This window comes from Phacochoerus africanus, chromosome 6 (assembly GCF_016906955.1).
Source record: "Phacochoerus africanus isolate WHEZ1 chromosome 6, ROS_Pafr_v1, whole genome shotgun sequence".
NCBI classification, from domain to species: Eukaryota; Metazoa; Chordata; class Mammalia; order Artiodactyla; family Suidae; genus Phacochoerus; species Phacochoerus africanus.
In genome coordinates this window covers 22,911,865-22,932,182 of record NC_062549.1, presented here as the reverse complement: position 1 = coordinate 22,932,182, position 20,318 = coordinate 22,911,865, and the positions used below count along the sequence as shown (strand labels likewise).

At 37.2% G+C, this 20,318-nt stretch overlaps 1 protein-coding gene across 6 annotated transcripts in view; it reads right to left on the bottom strand.

Annotated features, from left to right (window-relative positions):
- Positions 1-20,318, bottom strand: part of TRPS1 (transcriptional repressor GATA binding 1) — a 246,919-nt gene that overhangs the window by 177,511 nt on the left and 49,090 nt on the right. For all 6 annotated transcript variants that reach the window (XM_047783382.1, XM_047783383.1, XM_047783387.1 and 3 more), the window contains one exon: positions 6,181-7,310. In XM_047783382.1, the coding sequence (XP_047639338.1) occupies positions 6,181-7,310 (1,130 nt within the window). The remainder of the gene's footprint in view (positions 1-6,180; positions 7,311-20,318) is intronic.

The following is a 20,318-nucleotide window of genomic DNA, read 5'->3' as shown; positions in this document are numbered from 1 at the left end:
ATAGGTGCTGATCATTTTAATCCCTTATTTATATTTTATCATAACATCTATGTTTTCTGGAATAAATAAAATGACCTCATTTTTTTCTTTGGTTAATATTTGCCTGCTGTAGTTTCATCTATCCTTATCTTTCTGCTATTGAGGTCTACTTTAATTACACTGATTTGAAGGATTATATTCTACACACTATTTTTTTTAAATCTGATTTCTTTTTGCCTTAATGTGTCAAATTTTATAAGCACTTTATACCTGCTTGAAAATCATGTGCATTCTCTAATTGTTGGGCATAGAATTTATACATTTTAAGTTAACCTACTAATTTATTGTTCTATTTTGAAAATCTTTTCTGTTGAAACTTTAATCAGGGAGGTTTCTTAAAAGGTACTATTGTGATTTCAATTTGTCATATTTTCCCTGTAGTTCCTGTTCAACTTTTTGCTTTCCATACATATTTTTTATATTTGTATTTATGTATTTAGAATTATTACATCCCTGACAAACAGAAGCTCTTACCATTAGCAATGACTTTCCCTCCTATGCTTTTTGTCTTAGAGTTTAAATTGTATGGTATTAAGAAAGCTGCTTCAATTTTCCTTTAATTTATATTTGTTTCCATAACTTAGTCTATTTTGTTCTTCCAAACTCTCCACAGCCTTATGCTTTAGGTGTAAAACCTATAAAGAGCTTATAGTTGAATTTTCTTGTTTAATATATTTAATAATTTCTTTTAAGTGGAAAGTTTAATACACAGGTTAATTAAGATTTCTAGTAGCTGGACGTTTTTAAAAATCACCTTACCTTAAAAATTGCACCTGTCCACTTTTTACCATGTACCCTCTTTTGCCATTAAAGAAAACACTGAATTTTATGGGTGTCCTTTATTTTGTTGTCCATTTTTCTCCTCTATAGCTTTGGAAGTTATGAACTTATTTCCTACTCTTTTATTAGTTACCTTAAAAAAATTCAAAATAAGCATAATGAAGTCCCAACTCACTAACTCTAGATAATTCAAGCACCTTAGAACACTTAATTCTGACCATTCTACCTGTAAAAGCACACAATAGTGCTGTCCAGTATCTGAGTACCTTTTTAACTGCATAAATAAGGCAGGCTATGGTTGTTGAGATTTACAGTTCTCTGGTGTTTGTTTATGTGAAAATGTCTTTGCTCTTATTCTTGGAAGATAGTGTGAAAGACAGGCAATACCTAGGTTGCCTTCCCCCCCCCAAAAAAACTGTGAATAGCATTGCTTTCTCTTACAGTTTCTGCTGTTAACCTAAGTCTTTTCTGAATAGTTGATCTGTTGTTTCTCTCTAGCTACTCTAAGGAACCTTTCTGCCTTGGCATTTCAATATTTACTACATGTCTACAACTGAATTTTTTGGAATACAGATGGTCCTTGACTTATGACAGTTTGATTTACAATCTTTCAAACTTAGGATGGTGCTAAATCCACATACATTAGGTAGAAACCATACTTTGAATTTGGATTTTTTCCTGGGCTAATAATGTGCAGGGTATATATTATGATATACTGTCATGATGCTGGGCAGTAGCAGGGAGTCCCAGCTCCCAGTCAGCCACATGATCACAAGGGAACACAACCAACACATTTACAAACATTCTGTACCAGACTAGTACTCTGTTTTTCACCTTCAGTACAGTATTAACTAAATTACATAAGACATTCAACACTTATTATAAAACAGGCTTTCTGTTAGATGATTTTTCTCAACTGTAAAGCAGTGTAAGTGTTCTAAACACATTTAAGTTAGGTTAGGCTAAGCTATGATGTTCAGTAGGTTAAGTAAATGCATAAATGCATTTTTGATTTATGTTATTTTCTACTTATAGCAGGTTTACTGGAACAACCTATCATAAGTTGAAGAAGAGCTACATATCCTGCTTAGTATCAGCTATCCTATTTTGTATCTGTGTATTTATGTCTTTCATCAGTTCTAAAAATTCTTCTGCCATTATCTCTTCAACACTAATCACCTATCTTCCATTTAATATTCTTTTCTTCTAGAACTCCAATTAGAGGTGTGTTAGAACAGCTTATTAAATTTCCATATCTTAATATCCACTTTTGATATTTTCCATCCCCTTCAGTTTTTGCAAGTATTCTGGCTAATATCTTCAGATTTAACCTCTAATTAACTCATTTGCTCTCAAACATTTGCTAATCTGTTATTTAATCTATTCGCATGTTTTAAGTTTCAATAATTATATTTGCTATTTGTTTCTTTTTTGAATACTTCTAATCATTTACTATCTCATGTAGCATGATCAATTTGTAAGTCTAAGTTTCATTTCTTTAAACATTTATTATTACTTTGAAATGAAAGTACTGTATCTGAAGTTACTGGGTATCTAAAACTATTATTTGCATTTTGTACTGATTTCACATGTAGTGATTTATATTCTTGTCCATATCATGAACTACTATACTGGTGAGTGCATATAAAGTTTATCTTAAGCCATACATATCATGCAGGTGAAAACTGGAGTAGTCGCCTAGAAACAGATTTGTTTCACTTTTGACCAGAGTGAGAGGAAGGCAGTGATGCAGAATCACACCAGTCACCTGTAAGGTACCAGCTTAGAGTGAAACCCACAGATTCAACAGTCTCTTCCAGCAACTCCAGGCTTAGCCTTGATATAATAGCAACATCAATGTCATTATTTGCCCTCAGTGCAGCTTCGTATTCTCTGCTTGCTTTCCCCAGTTTGGGTTTAGTTCACTTTTGATGAAGAGGCAAAGAGAAGAGATTCAGGATTTTCTCTTAATTCACAGAGGTCTAACAAGGCATTAAGAAGTATGTTTTGTTTGGTATAGTTGTGTAAGCAGACAGTTCTCCTATGTATTCCAGGATCATTAAGTTCTAACACTGAAAATGTTGATAAGAATGTAGTCAATCAGAGAATGGGCACATGGTTTAACTGAATAATATATAAGTAAAGAAAAGGAGTGTGAGAAACAAATTTATGAGTGGAATATAACAATTCTGTCATGATGTAAACTATGGAGTATCAATAAGTAAATACAAAACCTAAATAAAGGAGAACTGGCCGAGTTTCACTTGCTAACTGGATAATGCTGGCAGTTCAACTCAGGTTAAACCTGGCTCTTTGAAAAAATGCCCATGGAATGAAACCTACACTAGGTTTTTCTCTGCTAGCTCTAAATCACTCAATGCTTTTCAGCTGCAGTTATTTTACAACTACATAACTTCACACATTGTACAGCTCTCCGTGTGTGCTATTTTTTACTACACTATAAGTCTTGTATAAAAGCACTCAGAAGCCTAAAATATTCCAGAGTAATAAGAGAATTGTGGTAAAGATTTCCCAATAAGAATAATATGAATAAACATACATTTAACTAGAAAGATAGTATGGTGATGTGGTAAACTCGTCTGCTCTTATATTATCTTCAAAATGTGGCATTTGGGGGGAAGTGCTTCGATGGCTGATGAAGTTTTCAACATCCATGTGACTATTTCTTTTCACATCCCAGGAGCCTCCCCTGTTCAACTTTCAACAGAGTTTCTTTATACTTCCTACAAAGCGATGACTCTCAAAACTGCAAGTGTCCAAATTTCAAATATTTCTATAAGAATTCAAACGAAACAGATATAGACTACTCAGTGCCTTAAAGAATCTAGGATCACGCAAACTGCATTAGGGTTTAAGAATAAGGGCAAGAGTATTATAATTACCTAGAGACAAATGCTGCTTATTTTTTTAATCTAATAAAACACTGAAAGGTTGACTTAAATTCAGAATGCACAGACAACTGTCATTTTGTGTGTCCTCAGAAGGGTTCCAAGATCATATAAACGACAAAGATTAAACTAAAACACACCATGGAGATTTTTACTTATTCTTAACTACTGTGAAGTCAAAATCTTACAGGGATTTCATTACCCAACCTATTACCCAACCTGGCACTATGCTAAATCATGCAGATACTCTAGTGAACAAGACTAGTGTTCTTCCCTCTGAAGCTTACTTTTATTACTAAATATTAAGTAAACTCTGAGATTATTCAATAATATGTTAATTCATACTTTTATTTCTCGGGGGATTTTCTTTTTGTTTAACTAAAACATATGGAATCTCAATTTTTTTTCCAGCCAGATTTTCAAGCAATGGCCTCAGCTTCCTTAAAAAAAAAAAAAGCCACTCATCCAAGAAATCTGGTATCTACATGCATGTGTGTGTGTGTGTGTGTGTGTGTGTGTTTGTGTGTGTGTGTGTCTGTGGCTGATTTCTTCATGATTTAAAAAAAGCCTCCTCCTTCCAAATAAGAATGGATTATCTAATTTCTACATCACCAGAGAAATGTACACGCACAATAGGTACCCTAATAAAGCTCAGAAGAAAGCTAATGTCTGCTTACCCCAGAAATAAATTAACATGCAGCCAACATTAGATGAGCCAGAAACACTCACTGCAAGTGTGAACACATATTTGATTGCAGGACTGTGTCTTTCCCAGGGCTGACCTTATAAATTAAACAGTGTAAATCTCAAGGAAGTGTTTTCTGAACATTTAGATTCACTGTGAACATTAGGATGCCCTTCAAATTAACATCTAACATTATTAGTCTATTGTTGGACATAAACTGCTTCATTACTGGGGACTGAGAAAACATACACACACTGGTACGAACACACAACTTTTTGAAAGACTGGGAAGCGCTGTTTAAAACCTCGGGATGTAAAAATTAAAATAACTAGATTTTTTTTTTACACGAGGGTATTGAGTCTGCATATGGAAAAGCACTTAAAATAGTAAAGAAAACCCTTTACTTTGATGCTTAGAGCCTCAATAACAAGAAAGTACCTGATATTCACAAAGTAATATCTGAATACACGACACGACCAAAATTGTGCAGAACTAATTCCTATTTACAACCAAATCTCAGTTTAAATGCTCCTTCCTCAAGGGGACATTTCCTCATTACCATATATGAGGCTAAGTTGTTATTATATCCAAACAAAGTTGTCTCTCTCCTTCCTGACACTCATCACTCTTATAATGATGTGCTAAGACCTTCCCTACTAATCCATAACTTTCATAAGGGCACAATATTTTTCTTCCTTTCTCCTTTAAAATCAGTGCCTGGTACCATGTGTATTTTTGGAGTTAATTAGTTAAGGAATGAATATATAAGTGAAATAAAGATATGTGTTCTAAACTCATCTCTAGAAAGTAAGGAGAATTAATTGGCAAAGTTAATGTCCATAACAAGAACAGGATGAAAGTAGAAAGAAAACACTGATACACACTACACCTATGTATGAATCTAAAACAGCTTAAGCAGCTTTACTCCCTCAGCATGTACGGAAACCCAAAGTCACACATGTTACAGAATTTTCACCTGCAGACTACTGTCTGTATGCAAAACAAGGATGTTGCTTAATCTTTTAAACCTAGAAGAATATCTGATTTCATTTTAAAAGAAAATGAGCAACATGTTCTCAAGCGGATGGTTTGCCAGTTGGAAAAGAGAATAGAACAAGAATAGAACATATTATAGTGGTATCTTTCATCTGGAAGCTGCTCGATCAAAAATCATGGCATCTGGAGTCATATTTAACAAGGACTAATAAACTAACTGCAGTGAAGCCATCACCATTATCAACACCACTTCAAATTTCAGATGTTAAAAAACATAAGAGAAGACAGTTTGAAACAATGATCCAATTAAAATCTGTGGGTATCACACCTCCAGGTATATAATCTGCACTTCTATGACCTTATACCTGATCTTGTTCTATAACGTCCACCAGCCTCCACAATCATTCTCATCAGTTCTTGGGTCAGGAGTTTCCCCACTGTGGCACAGTGGAAACGAACCCGACCAGTATCCATGAGGATGCAGGTTCAATCCCTGGCCTCGCTCAGTGGGTCAAGGATCCAGCATTGCCGTGAGCTGTCGTTTAGGTCACAGACACGGCTCAGATCTCACGTTGCTATGGCTGTGGCGTAGGGTGGCAGCTATAGCTCTGATTTGACCCCTAGCCTGGAAACCTCCAGATGCTGCAGGTGCAGCCCTAAAAAGCAAAATAACTAACTAAATAAGTAAATAAGTAAATAAATAAATTTTGGGGTCAGCCCTCTGGACATTTTCCATCATTTCCTCATCACTGTCCCTCCCACCAGGCTTACCTGTAGTGTCGGGAAATCTCTTCTTCCACCTGGGTAATGAAATCACATTTGGTGCATGAGTGTTCTTTGCTTTCCTTGACCGCCTGCTGCCCATCCGATCCTTGCAGGTGATTGCCTTCTTGTTTGACATCCGATGCTTGTGCATCATGTGCGCTCTCGTAATGGAAGAGGAGCACGTCCACGTCAGGGGTGGAGAAGGAGCACTGGTGGCACTGGTGTTTGACTCTCGAGCTCCCGGCCGCCCCAGGAGACAAGTGCAAAAGCAAGAGTGCACAGTGGGAACAATTACTTTTTCTACAAGCAAATGGATAAGTGATTTCTCCAAGGTGCTTTTCTGGGCTGCAAAGGCCTCTGGGACAGAATGGACAGTGTTTAATGGTACACTTATGAATGTTATGGAGCTGCTGATAATGGCGGAGGAGTGGCCCCACCACAATCACATCGGGGCCATGGCTTTTGGAATATCTAAAGTCGCAGAACTGACAATTGTAGCTCGTGACCATATTGTCCTCTGCTCCCTTGCTGGCGAAGTCCTTCTTTTTCGCCCCACTAGAGCCCTTCTCTGCCTTGGCCATGGGCTCCCCTTCTGCACTTTTGGCTAGATCATTCTGATTAATGACAGAGCCCCTGGAGAGCTTATCATTCAATTCTGGATTAAGGCTGCCAGACTGGGTTCCTCCGTGCTGCTTGCTATAATGTTCTAGCAGCTTCAGTGAGCTCGAAGACTCACAGCTGAAACTACAAAATTTACACCAGTAGTAACTGGTGGCCTCTGTACCATTTTGCCTCGAGGAATCGAGGGGCTTGATGGGCACTGAGTAGCCAACAGGCGTGTCATCTCCCGCCTTGACTGTGATCTTGTCCTGCCACTTTCCCAAGTCTCCAGAATCACTGGACCGAAGTGCAGGGATGGATTTGTTAGAGTTTTTCTCTGAAGGTTTTGCACCCTCAGAGGAGGGGAGAGAAGTTTTTATTTTGTTTGGATGAGTCTGAAGAAAATGTTGTTCTAGTTCCGTTGATGAGTTGCCCATATAAGTGAAATTGCAGAATTTACAGCGGAAGTACTTGGTGTTTCCTTGGCAATCTGGTGTTTTCCGTCCAATGCCAATGAATGTTCCACCTGAAGTGACCTGGCATAGAAGAAACGGATGTTACTCTAAAGGTATCATTAATTCAGCACTCTCTGTAGGAGGGAGGAGGTGACACTGCCAAGTATTTCACATCAAAAAATATAATAGGACTTCTGCTTATTATGAAATCATTGAATAATCAGAGCCAAAGAAATTCACTCTTCATTACTCAATCACGACTCTATGAGAGGCTCATTATGCTAAACATTTTTGGCCAAAGTATCAGATGAAGGTAAGTAATACAAGTACCACAGCTAAGTCAAAGGATTTAACAATCTATACATTAAAAAAAAAAAAAAACTAAGAAGACAACTTTCAGTTAAGGAGTTTTTACTACTGCTTCCTTCAAATCACATGCCCATGGAAGCATCCAAATCATGTGGTAATTTCTTCTCACAAAGCTAAGGGCTGCTGTCAAAACCAGAGGCAGTTGCTCAGAGATTACTCAACGCAGACATCCTCCAAGGAAATCGTCTGTTCAGTTTCTACCGCAGTGAGGTTGCAGGCAAAGATGAAGTCTATCTTTTGGAGAAAATAAAGGTGCTAAATGACCACACGAAATGGTTTATAATTAAAGCCCAAGCATGCACAACTGGACTGAAAAGTAAAATGAATGCAGTGAGCTTGAGATCTTGGAGAAGGAGGACCAATGTAAGGAGTTTAAAGTGTTTCCCAACCCAGGGCAAATGAAAAGAAGGAAACCTTCCAGGGCCTTATCTGATGAAGGCTTTGTCTCAGAGCAAACACTCAGGCCCTCCTGTGGCTGGGCCACGGGGATAGTCAAGGGCCAAAATGAGATCATTCCACCCTAACAATTACCACAGCTCTACCGTCTATCCAAAATTATAAAATTGTGTACAGAGTTAGGGAAATGAAGCCTTCAAAGGGCGTTTTATAGAAAGCTCTTCTCTGAGTGCACTGCACCAGGCAGCTTAACGAAGTTCCACCATCCAGAAGCCAAAATTCTTAGTTTAAAACAGTGTTTCTGAGAGAAATCTCTAAAGGAGAAGAGATTTCCTCTCTCAACAATCAGGGAATTTTTGGATTTTTCCAACAACCAGATGTAATAGATTAAGCACGTGGCATAATCGTGTTCTGCTTGCTTCAACAGCTGCTCAAAAATGACATGTGTGATCACTGCCCATATCCAAATCACTCCATGAGAAAAGTCTTGAGCGTCTCAAAATCATTTAAAAGATCCTACCTAATATGCAAATTGCATTCCTTTAACGCACTGAGAGGTCTGTTTGTATTCTACTGTAGAGGACTAAGATCGAAGTCCGCTCTGCCACTTAAAGAGATGTATGACCTGAATAAAATTACTTAACCTCTCTGGCCAACAGCTTCCACCATGGGGGCAACCTGTAAACTTATTTCCAGGATCACAACTCTAGATGTGTGTGAATGCATCACCAGCACAACATTTACTGAACAGTAAGATAATAATTCATGAACATCTCCCACAGCCCTTCATGGAAGGATGAGAGTGTTCCCCTTTAGATTCACCATGGCAGACACCCAGATTTCAGTCTGTCAACAGCACAGCATTTTCTAACCAGAAGGGCAAAAATGGGGACACCCTTCCAGGCAGCAACTTGACAGTTAATCACAGGTGTGAAGGATGTCCCAACCAGACCACCCAAGATTAGTCTATTCACCATTCTAACCTAGCACTTTAGTGATCAAAGCAACTAAAATTTGCACCGAAATGTAATGCATAATGTCATCAGACTCCTCCATCTCTTTCCCAATTCATTAGAGGTGAGAAGAAACCTTGTTTTCAAAAACAAAAAAATCTTTCAATGGGATGCCACCTGCCCAGGTACTTTGTTCAAGAACTTCAACTTGAATCAGAAAAAGCATATTCAGAAGTATCCCAATCTTCTCTGATGTAAGCAAAGAAAGTCAGTGTACAAAATCTAGAGACAGAAATTTGCTTCTTTTAGCTACCACACTGCTTCAGAGTTGCCTAGTTTCCCTAACAGAAAAGGTTGTGAACTTCTGCTAGTAGTTCCTGAGAAACCACAACATATCATCACTCTTTTCTTTGATTTTGCAATCTTCCAGTCTCATGTTCCATGTCCACACTGGGAGGGCTGCACAAAGAGCACATACCTTCTTAAGAAAGCCCTAAATGTAGGATTTTGCAATGAACTAAAATTATTACTATGCATCACAGCATCTCTTCCAGTGTCTGACATCAACTTTAAGGGTCAGAAAATCCACGCTAAGAAAGACTACTACTTGGTGAAAAGGACATTTCATACCAAAAGCCTCCAGGAAACCATTTCAGTCTAGGATTAACTAAGCTACTATGAAAACTGCATTAAAACTTTTAAGATGGTAGTGTCTGTGTCTAAAAGTTGTGTTTTCAGCCAACTCCATTATTTAGGATGTTATTAATGGTAATATATTTTATGTCAGAAAGTGCCTTCATCTTACTGCCTTTTCAAAAAACCACCCAGTCAACCCAACAATACAAGGATCTCATTTAATGGCAAAAACAACAAACACTGACACCTGTATAGATTATCGATTTGCCTTCTCGGTAAATAGCAGCTAATCATTTTAGTATTATATATTATTAAAAGCAAATGTAACATTAGAATTATATATCTGGCATATTATAAAAGCCAACTGAAAAACATAATTACTCAGTATTTCATTCCTTTTCCCTTTCCAAAAGAAGGTCTTTGTGGCCATTTATATACTTTCACTCAAGTCATGGTGAAAGATGACTAATGTATATCATTTAACTGCCATTCTGAAATAAAACAAAATTTATTATTTTAGAACACCATACCTAAGACTACTGACCATATTCATTTTATTTTCATGATTCACAAAAATACTTAAAATAATTCTTTTCTGGGTTAAACATGAAACACAGCAAGAAGAGTTAATGTAAAATCAATGTTTTGCAGCAATAGTCTATTTAGTCTTATTGCCAGGAAATAGCACCTACACACCCAGAGAATTATTTCAAACTTTCCAAATGGTTGAACCCAGCAACGAACAGAAAAAACTTATTCCCTAACTACCACTGTACTAAAAAGAGATTACAAGCAGAACAAAGAGTATAAACTTTAATCTTTCCTCTTTTGCTAACCAAACCTATAATGATAACCCACTAATCCACCAGTACATTCTTTTTCCCTTTCTTTCTTTCTTTCTTTCTTTCTTTCTTTCTTTCTTTCTTTCTTTTTTTCTTTCTTTCTTTTTTTCTTTTTCTTTCTTTCTTTCGTTCTCTTCCTTCCTTCCTTCCTTCTTTTTTGTCCATGCCCACAGCATGTGGAAGTTCCCAGGAAGGGACCAAACCCAAGCCACAGGAGCAACCCAAGCTGTTGTAATGACAACACCAGATCCTTAACCTGCTATACCACAGGAGAATTCCAATACAGATATTGCCCTTGATACAGATATCAATGCTGTAAAGATTCCTATTAAACTGCAAATTCAGTTTGGACCAAAAATTCCATCTACTCATTCATCCTATCAGTACCTATTGAGTATTTAACTTGTGCTAACCTTTGTGATGGATATCAGGATACAAGGTGAACAAGGTAGACCTCATCTCTCTTTTAAATTACTTATATTTTAAGATCAAAATTTGTAGATGAAATCCTTTATTCATTTGTATATAGCTTTATTTGCATTTCCTTGCTCCCAAGGGAAGTTCTCAAGGTAAATCTTGTGCAAAGACACATTACTTAGCCTCCTGGCACCTCAGTGTCCTCATCTTTATGGATATAAATGCTGTTGCATGCCTTGCCATTTTATAGGGTTATTGTGAGGATCAGCTGAGAGGATGCACCTGAGCGTCACTGGCAAAGTCTAGATCAATGCTGGGCAACAGAACTCTCTGAGATTATGGAAATGTTCTGTGGTCTAACCTGTCCAACATGGCAACCACTCGCCACACATGGCTCTTGAGCCCTTGGAATAGAGCTGGTGCAACTGAACAACTGATTTTTTTAATTTATGTCATTTTTATGAATTTTTCATAAATTTAGTTTCAATTATCTGAAATGTAAATAGCTACACAGAGCTACTGACTACCATATCAGACAGCACACTCTACAGTACTATTCACATGAAAGGGATTATTATTTCAAAAAACGAACTGTCTAATTGAATTTCTCCTGACAGTGAGATGAAGACTATACAAGGGGGAGTAGTGAAGCCAACCTCAAATACTTGTCTGGTATTCTGAGCTGTAAGCAGAAAAGTTTAGTTCTGCTGTTACTAAGCCAATGCTTCCACTTACATTCCTTCTTGGATGGAAGGATGCTATTTCATTCATCTTTGGAAGTAAAAGGGAACCCGATACATCTTGGTTGAAAGAATGAGGTATATACTGGAGATGTAAATCTCCCCATTTACTTGCGATACAGAAGCAATACTAATTCATGGCCCATTATCACCGCCTCTACCTGAAAATACGGGCTTCAAAAAACAGGACAAACTGCATCTTTCTCCCAAAACAAATGACAAATGGAGTCATTCCCCTGTGAATATGAGTTACAAGGAAACAACCAAGATACCTGTTAAGGCGTGAAAAAGGACAGGTTTTTAAGCTGTTTTTCACTAGCGACTATGATGTTTTTTGATTTTTGGTTTTTTTTAACCTCAGTTTTTCTTCCACGTAGTACTATTTCTTCCATGTAGTATGCTCCATGTTTTTCCTTTATAATTTATCTACATATGGCTTTTCAGAAAATTGTTTCATGTTTCATGTGGAAGTTAAAAATATAAAAGGCTGGCTTTTTTCAAGGTCTTTCACCTCAATTTAGCTCTTTCTGCCTAATAATATGGAACAAAACCTAGTAAGAATAGTATCTAATAGAATGTGTCAAAGGAAAAGATTTGTTAAAGCCTCAGAACTCTTAAAATGACACTTTAGCACATGTACTTATTTTCAACGGAACAAAAAGAGTTGTTTGAACTAAACACAAACTCTTCCTCAGATGTGGTTCGTTTTCAAGTGCTGTAATTGATAGCAACAGAGACAATTAGGAGGGTACTAATTTAAAAGGACTTGAGGTTACGGGCTGATAGTCAAAAAAGTCAAACCTTGACAATAAAAAAGCTAAGTTGTTAAAAAAATCACTGTTCAAACATTGCAGTCACAAATAAAGTGAAGAAATCTGTCAGGGCCAATCTTGGCTGAAAATAACTCTAGTCAGCATCAACATGCTAATCAACCTAGGCGATGTTTGTGCGTCGTACAGTGCTTTGAAAAACACTACAGAATACAGAGTGTGCCTCAATGATGTACCTTTGATGGAAATTAAAAATTTAAAAATTCAATAATGAATCTAGTTAAACGGCAATCAATTCAGTCTCATGACGTCATAGCTGATTCCTTGTGCTGCTGGAGTAAATCCCATAAACATCGTTGTCATTTGGAAGGACAGGAACGAAAACAATGGTAGAAGGAGCAAATATAAGGGTAATATACTAACCATTCTTAATTATCTACATTTTTACAATAAGCTTTTTGGATTGCAATAATAAAGTCTCTCCCAAACTGGTTTTTTCACTTTACTGAGCATAATATCAATCTAATTTTCTATGGTTATTTGGTATTTGGACTGATAGAAAACCAGTAAAGTCAGTCTCACTAATTTAGAAGATAATCTTTTAGGGGGAAAGATGCAAAAGAAAACAAAAAAATGCAGTGCAAGTGGATGATAAGGCTGAGTACATTATGCATAGCATTCAATCAGCCATCGCTGCTGGCTCATGATGGAAATAAATAATAACTGTGTGTTTGCTCTAAAGAGTGTCTTAATGGGAAAACAGAGTTGAATCACTTTGGAACATCCTTCCTCCAGGGAAACATGATTTGTGGCATGCCTACCATGTGCCAAGAAGACCCAAAGAAATGACAAAGTCCCAAACTCCCAACATGTCTGGGTTTTAGTGCAGAAAAGTTCCCAAGTAAGTAGATAACAGTGGAATATGTGTTTCTGCTGAGGGATGTATCAGGTTCCATGACCACACAAAGGAAAAGCACCTAACCTACACTCACTGGTCTGCAAAGGCTTCCAGAAGGAGGTGACAAGCGAGCTGTGGACAGATGAGTTGGCATTTGGGATGTGTCTCAAAGGCAGTGATCTCAGAAAAGCTTTTCAGGTACAAGAAACAAAATAATGAGCATAAATGAAGATGAAATGGTGCAAGTTGCTCTCAGGAAATGTGGAAGAAGTCTGGGGGTGAGAATTTGGGAAAGTATTTCTTAACAGAGAGTCTATATTGAATTATACAGGTGTAATTAAAATGATGTACTTTTTTATAGAAAGTAAACTTACACTACAAAAGACAGGAAGACTGATCTGTCAGTGGAATCTTTTTCAAATTAAAGAAAGGAAGGAGAAAGGGTAACAGGAAAGGGGGAAGAAAGAAAGATTAAGAGGAAGGAGGAGAAAAAAAGAAACAGAAACCAAAGGAAGGAAGAGAGTGAAAAGAGAAGGGAAAAGAAAGAGAAAGATAATAAGGAAAGAAACCACTAAGAATTTGCTAAGTAAACATAAGGGTGGTGCCAGGGAAAGAATAAAGAAGGAAAAAAGGGGACAAATCACTCCATTGTTCGGGGAGAGATACAAATCAGAAAGACATCAGGGGAACTGACATTTCCAGCCTGACTAACTTGAAACTGGGAGTCTAGAAAAAAAGGAGACACAAAAAGTTGTTTTAGGGTAGGAGCTAACAACTTCACTTCTACTCATGTTGACTTGGAGGTGCCAGGTGGAATATCAAGGTGGAGCTGCCTCTCCATCAGCTGGAAAAACAGGTCTTAGAACAAACCACTGCTTATTGTAAGATTCCCAACATGTTACTGGACTCATGAGAGAATCCAGGTGTTTTTTAGTCTTACATCAACAGATCACCTCTATAGTCAAGGAAAAGCACTAGGCAAATAGACTCTCTCTGAATCCCCAGATCCTCAAGGCAGACCCCACCTTTCTTCACTGTCAGCCTCTGGGGAACTCACACAGCCCTGAACAGGTGAGGGACTGGGTACACACTCAAATTAGACACTTTGATATTTGGACGGAGAGAAAACCTGTAAATCTTAGAGTCAGACTCACTAATTTAGAAGATAATCTAAAGTTTATTCTAAATCTAAAGTAAATCTCGGTTTCTCTGCCTCCACACCCAATCCTGTACTTTCTTGTACGTAAATAACAAATTTTGATTATACGGCCTTGAAGAACGTAAATGGAAGCTGGGGGCATCCCCTTAGGCATGTATTCTTGATAGAAAAACCAACCTAGACTATGCCTAATAACTAGAAGTGGGGAATACAACTCTAAATTCCTGAAACGCAGTCTTCCAAATGAAGGGGATATGAAGTCAATCAAATATGTGGATGAAGTGTCCCATCCTATGGGAATAAAACATTGTCTCCTTAATGGATGAAAGCGAAATTTGGCCCTTACACAATCTATCAGAACTAGTTTCTGTAGGCAAAGTACCAGTGAAAATGAATCACAGTAATTAAGTAAAAAGACAAATCAGCAAAAATAAGGTTCTTTTCAACAATTTCAATTATAAGCTGGTAAGTGCAAGTAAGGCAGCATTACACTACAGAGACTGGATAAGAGTTAACCTCAGAGAAATCGCTGAAGTCCCCAAATTCAACATGACTCACAGAGTATGCATAAGGCAGCCTGGAGTCTTCTATCTCCTCCTTCACATGCAGATGTCCTAGCTTTCATTGCTTTTCTACTTGCAGTGACCTCGGTCTTGTAACTGGGAAGGCCATATAACATAGTGGTTGTGAAGACAGGTTTCTGTAGCCCACCTACCTTGGTTTACACCCCATTTACCTGACTGCCACAACTGTAGGCCTGGGCAGGTGACTTTTATTCTTATATGCCTGTTTCCTCATTTTTCTTTTCAAATGGACATAATGGTAGAGTCATCTTCAAGGGTTTTCATGAAGATGAGTTAATCAATACATGTAAAGAGCTTAGACCTACATATACACATAAACCCTTAATAAACATTAGCTATTATTAGTAGTAAATCCAACCTGGGGTGGGGGGAACTGGAGATTTGTAAAATTTGATAACATAAGCTAAAAATGAAAGGGCCGATCAAATGAAAAGTAATACAAAAAAATACATTTCACATTTGATTTTCAACCAAAATTAAACAAGGCTGCAGCAGAGACTGACAGAACACTGAAAATCAACTATGATAAATAAAATTTTAAAAAGATTAAACAAGGTCTTCTCCGATTTTCTGAACATGCATAATGTTTACTTCAACCTTTAGAATCATATGATGAAGAATTCAAGAGGTCTCTGGTTGAATGATTCTCAGACACAGACTCCACGCAGGAAATCAGAAAATGAAAGAGAACTGCTCTCTTTCTCCCAACTTTCCTGGAGTTAAGCGCACACGACGTATGCATCTGTGTTTCCAACAGCTGCGTGTGTGCTGTCATTACAAAGACCCAAGAAACAAAAAGCACTGAATAATCCGCTGACTTGGTATGGTTAGCAGGACATGCCATTTGAGGATAAAATTTTTATTAAGAGTTGAATGATGCCAAATTTGATTGAATGCCCTGATAACCATGATTCTTTCTTCTAAGCATTCTGCCCAGAGAGCAATGCAGACATTCAAGAAAGTGATACATGTTCTCTCAAGGATGGCAAATAAACTGAAAAATCAAAGAGGGACTGACATTTATCGCAGTGGCCTCCTGTAACAAAGCCAAATGGAGATGTCACCACCATGTAGGTAAAAGGATTAGCGAAGGTGGTCAAACTACTCAATTCCAGCCGGGTGGCTACATTATCCAGCTCGGCCATCTTCATGACGAAAATAACCTGGTAAACGCCTGAGCCTTGCTTTGCTTTTATGGCCTTAGGGTGAGCATATGTTTTATTTTGCACTCTTTACTACTTGTTAAAGAGACACAGTCCCGAAAATAAGTATGGGTTCATGTGCCAAACACTCTGTACTCCAGAGAGAGGGTCTGAACTGATTTAAGTCTCATTCACCAGTTTTTTCTAAAGTGTAATTGTCCTCAGCTCAGAAAAACAAAGCAACAGAACCTGCTAAGATCTACAACTTCCCTCCTGCTCCAGATCAAAGGAAACAGCAAGGCAAAATAAATAAATAAATATTTGGAAGCCAGATTCAAGAAAAGCCAAAAGAGACCAAAATGAGATTCATGTTCCCTAGACTTTTCTTTTCTTTTTTTTTTTTTTTTTTCTTCCCAGACCAAACTGTAAACCCCTGTTCAAATGAACCTACCCGGGGCATGTGTCAGGAATCTATAAAGCTCAGAGAGTTAAATACGTTGAAAAGATAAATACAAAGGATGACTTCCTAGCTCAAAAATCTGTTCTTCCTGCTTCTAACATGACATGTTGTGCAACTCTGATATAAAATATTTACAAAACAGAAACACAGTACTCCTAGCTCAAACACAAGACAGTCACTGGTAAGTTAGGAGTGAGATTCTTTCATTAACCTTAAAATTTCATTAAGGGCCAAAATGCATGTAGTAGCTGACATCCTATAGCTCCTTCCTAGGGGTACTGAATAATGCAGAATAACAGGAGAGATTTCCTAATTATGAAAAGGCAACATACACTTCGTGAGCATTTATAAACTTGGGAGCGCTTCAACACTTTCCCGTGGGAAGCACAACTTGACAGGACTCTGACTTTTATACCCTGATCTGAGGGCTAAGAGCTCCCCCATAAAGATGACGCAAACACCCTAATGTACCACACATTAAGCCCTAATGAAACAGCAAAGTCCGCGTTTAGCAACGAAGGCCTCCAGTTCGGCCATGGTTTAAATATAAGCATAATAAAGCAGATTAAAAACAAAGAGGCTATAATTACTTTTTGAAGAACTCAATCTCTTGTCCTATTACGGGTCTATATATGAGCCTCAAAGGCTGAATATAGGTAGTAAAAAATACATGAAGGGCTTCCCAACCATACCACATCCATTATTTTAAAAAAATGTAACCATGCAGGGGATATTTAAAAATTGAGAAACTAACATCCCAGTCAGGTCAATGAGTCCTAAGCTAGCCATTATATCCGTCCCTGTTTTTTTCTTGGGAAAGACCCCGATCTCTCTTGATTTTAGGGCTGGGCCTGCTACCTCATGGGGAGGACATGACTGTCCTGATTTGATGATGCTCCTTTAAAACAACCTCCATTATCTGGCCGGGGCTTTGTTGACTATGAAGCACAAAGAGGCATTGTTGGTGACACTATTTTTACAAATCTGCGATTCTTTGACTTTGTGATGTGTAATAAAATTTACACGGAAGTGGATATTTTCAGTGCAAGTATGTCTAAACTTCCATTAGTAACACCAAATAGGTATCAAACCATCTGAATCTGGAACTCAAAATCTTATAATCTGTTTCAATTATTTCTTCCCCCAGTGGTCTAGCTCCTGTTTGCACTCAAGTCAGTTCAAATTATTTAAAACTATCCATGTCAAACCAAAATATAGATCAAAGCCACAGAGTTTTTAAGTCCTCTACTTCTGGCTTCTGCTCCTTTTTTCTTGGCCTAAAATGTCATAAATCTATCATTAACTACCAACTGTCCTGAAGGTTTAAGAAAAAAAAAAAAGGTTTAAGTTAAATTGAAAAAGATTAATGAATCAGTCATCTATGACTTCAACCAGCCAAAAGTACAGATTATATCAATAATTCCTGAAATTGAATAATTATCTGTCTATAATCCTTGTATTTACCAATATCTTTTTATCAGAATACACAGAAGCCATTAATGTGCTATCAATTTCTGACAAAACTGCATTAAAGAAATTCTGTAGTCAGCATTTTATTTCCCACAGCTTTTAGTCTCCACACAGTTCAAATGCCAAGGAAAGAAACTCAAACAGCATTTCAGCAACACAAACATATGTGGGTTAAAAAGGGGGATTTCAGATTTGCTCCTATGCAACTGAAGCATATAGAGAAGCTGTTTGTTACTTCAGCATAAAAATATTAATGTTATTATCCTTTATATTTGTTTCTGCGTCAACATCTGGTGTGTGTGTCAAGTATTCGAGATCAGCGTTTGGCCTAAAGTATATTTAGTGGGCTTTTCCCAGACTGAAGAAAGTTAACTCTCTTTAGGCTTCTTTCTCTCGCCAACTGTTTCTTTGAAAGAATCACCCCCTTTTTCCATAGATTGCTGTTTTCTATTTTTAGCCGTATTATCTCTCTTTGAAAAAAAAATTGATTTTAACAAGATTATCTCTCTGGAGGCGATTCCTACCTTTTCTGTCTTTTTTACTGGGTGCTGCTGCAAGGATTTAGGAGACCAGAGTCTAGGATCAGCTGTTTTATTTCTAGTTCTATTAGTTCAAACTCAGATAGCTCCCCACATCTGTTTTATTTCTAAAATCACTGCCCAGGAAAAGTGTCCAGCTCGTTCTACCCAAACATAAACTTTACTATAAATAACTAGGAACCTAACAAATAACTGTTTGGGGGAAATGGAAGTGTGTTTAGAAATCTGAATTCTTCCAAACTATAGGCCTTTAGTAATCTTCGTTTTAGAGCCTTCCTGACAGCCCAGATCAACTTCCCTCAGAAGTCGTCCCCAGAGTGAACAAACCGAAACTCCGGCCGGAAATCCAGGTATTAACATCATATTCCTCGCTAATTATAAAACACCATTTCACATACTGACATAACTCACTTCTAACCCTTTTATCTAAAACACGTATTTGCTTTCCAATCATAGCTTGACAGCAGAGTGTATCTGACATAAGACAGTGAAATGATCTTTAATAAGACAGCAGTTCAAAGCATGGAGCTTTCATGCATAATAACTATGTTGGCTTAATTTGCTGCTCCACAGAAATCATTCTATTTGTGGAAATTCACCAAGTAAGATGGAAGTTTTAAGAGAGCTTTACAAAGATGAAACTGGCTTTTTAAGAGTTTTTCTTCATATCTCCCTGAAAGTGATAAGATTGCCATTCTGACATTTTTAAAGGACTTGGAAATTTCTCTTCTAATCCTTCTTACGTGTATTGCAAAATATCTTCACTACCTGTTATTTATAACCCCTTCGCCTGCCTTTCTCAATTGGCACAGGGTCAAAAGAGAGGTCTAGAACAAATGTTGAAGCTACTAAGTTGATAAAAATGGCAAATATTTTCAGAGATTTGGGAGGTCAAATAAGTGTGATCCGATTTCATTAGTTCTCTGGTACTTCGAATCATTCCTAAAGAAGGTTAATATTAAATTTAACGCATTTTGAAATCCCTGCCTAATAATACAACAAAAATCTACCAAATGTAACAGAAACCAATACATTTTCTCCAGCTGATCATGAATTTTAACTAAACTAAAATTGCTAAAATCAAATGAATACATTACTTAAGAGTCCATCTGCATTTCACTCTATCTGAAATGGTAGTTTGTTTTTTTTTTTTTTTTTCATTTCATATATGCCATAAACTCAGACAGGTAGATCAAAAAGGGATGCCAGTTTTAATAAATATACAAATCTAAATTACTACTAAACGCCTTCGAAAATTATGATTTTCCTTAAACTCAGGAAGGAATGCTTTATTGGCCCACACCATTTTTGGTGTCCCTAATACTTAACAATCACACTGACTTCTTTTCAACCAATGAAAAATTTTATTTCCAAAGTTGCATTTTCAAGGATGTTGCCTTTTCAATAGTATATCTTTGTACCCATCCATGTGACCCAAATCTGGCCCAATTTGGCTGAGTGTGAAATAAAATTCTCATCCAAGATACAGGAAAGATGCTCCCTGAAGGAAAGGCTATAACATAAGATTGTGAAGCTAAAACGAGAACAAAGCATGAATTACTACCACGTAGAACCATAAAGATTAGTGCCATTTTTGGAAGACTCTGAAAACATCAAATTACCATGAAATATGTCCAGAAATACGAAGCCTAGCTAATTCCCTGAAAAGACTTTTCCCAGCCTCACAGAAATGTTGGGATTATTTTCCATGATG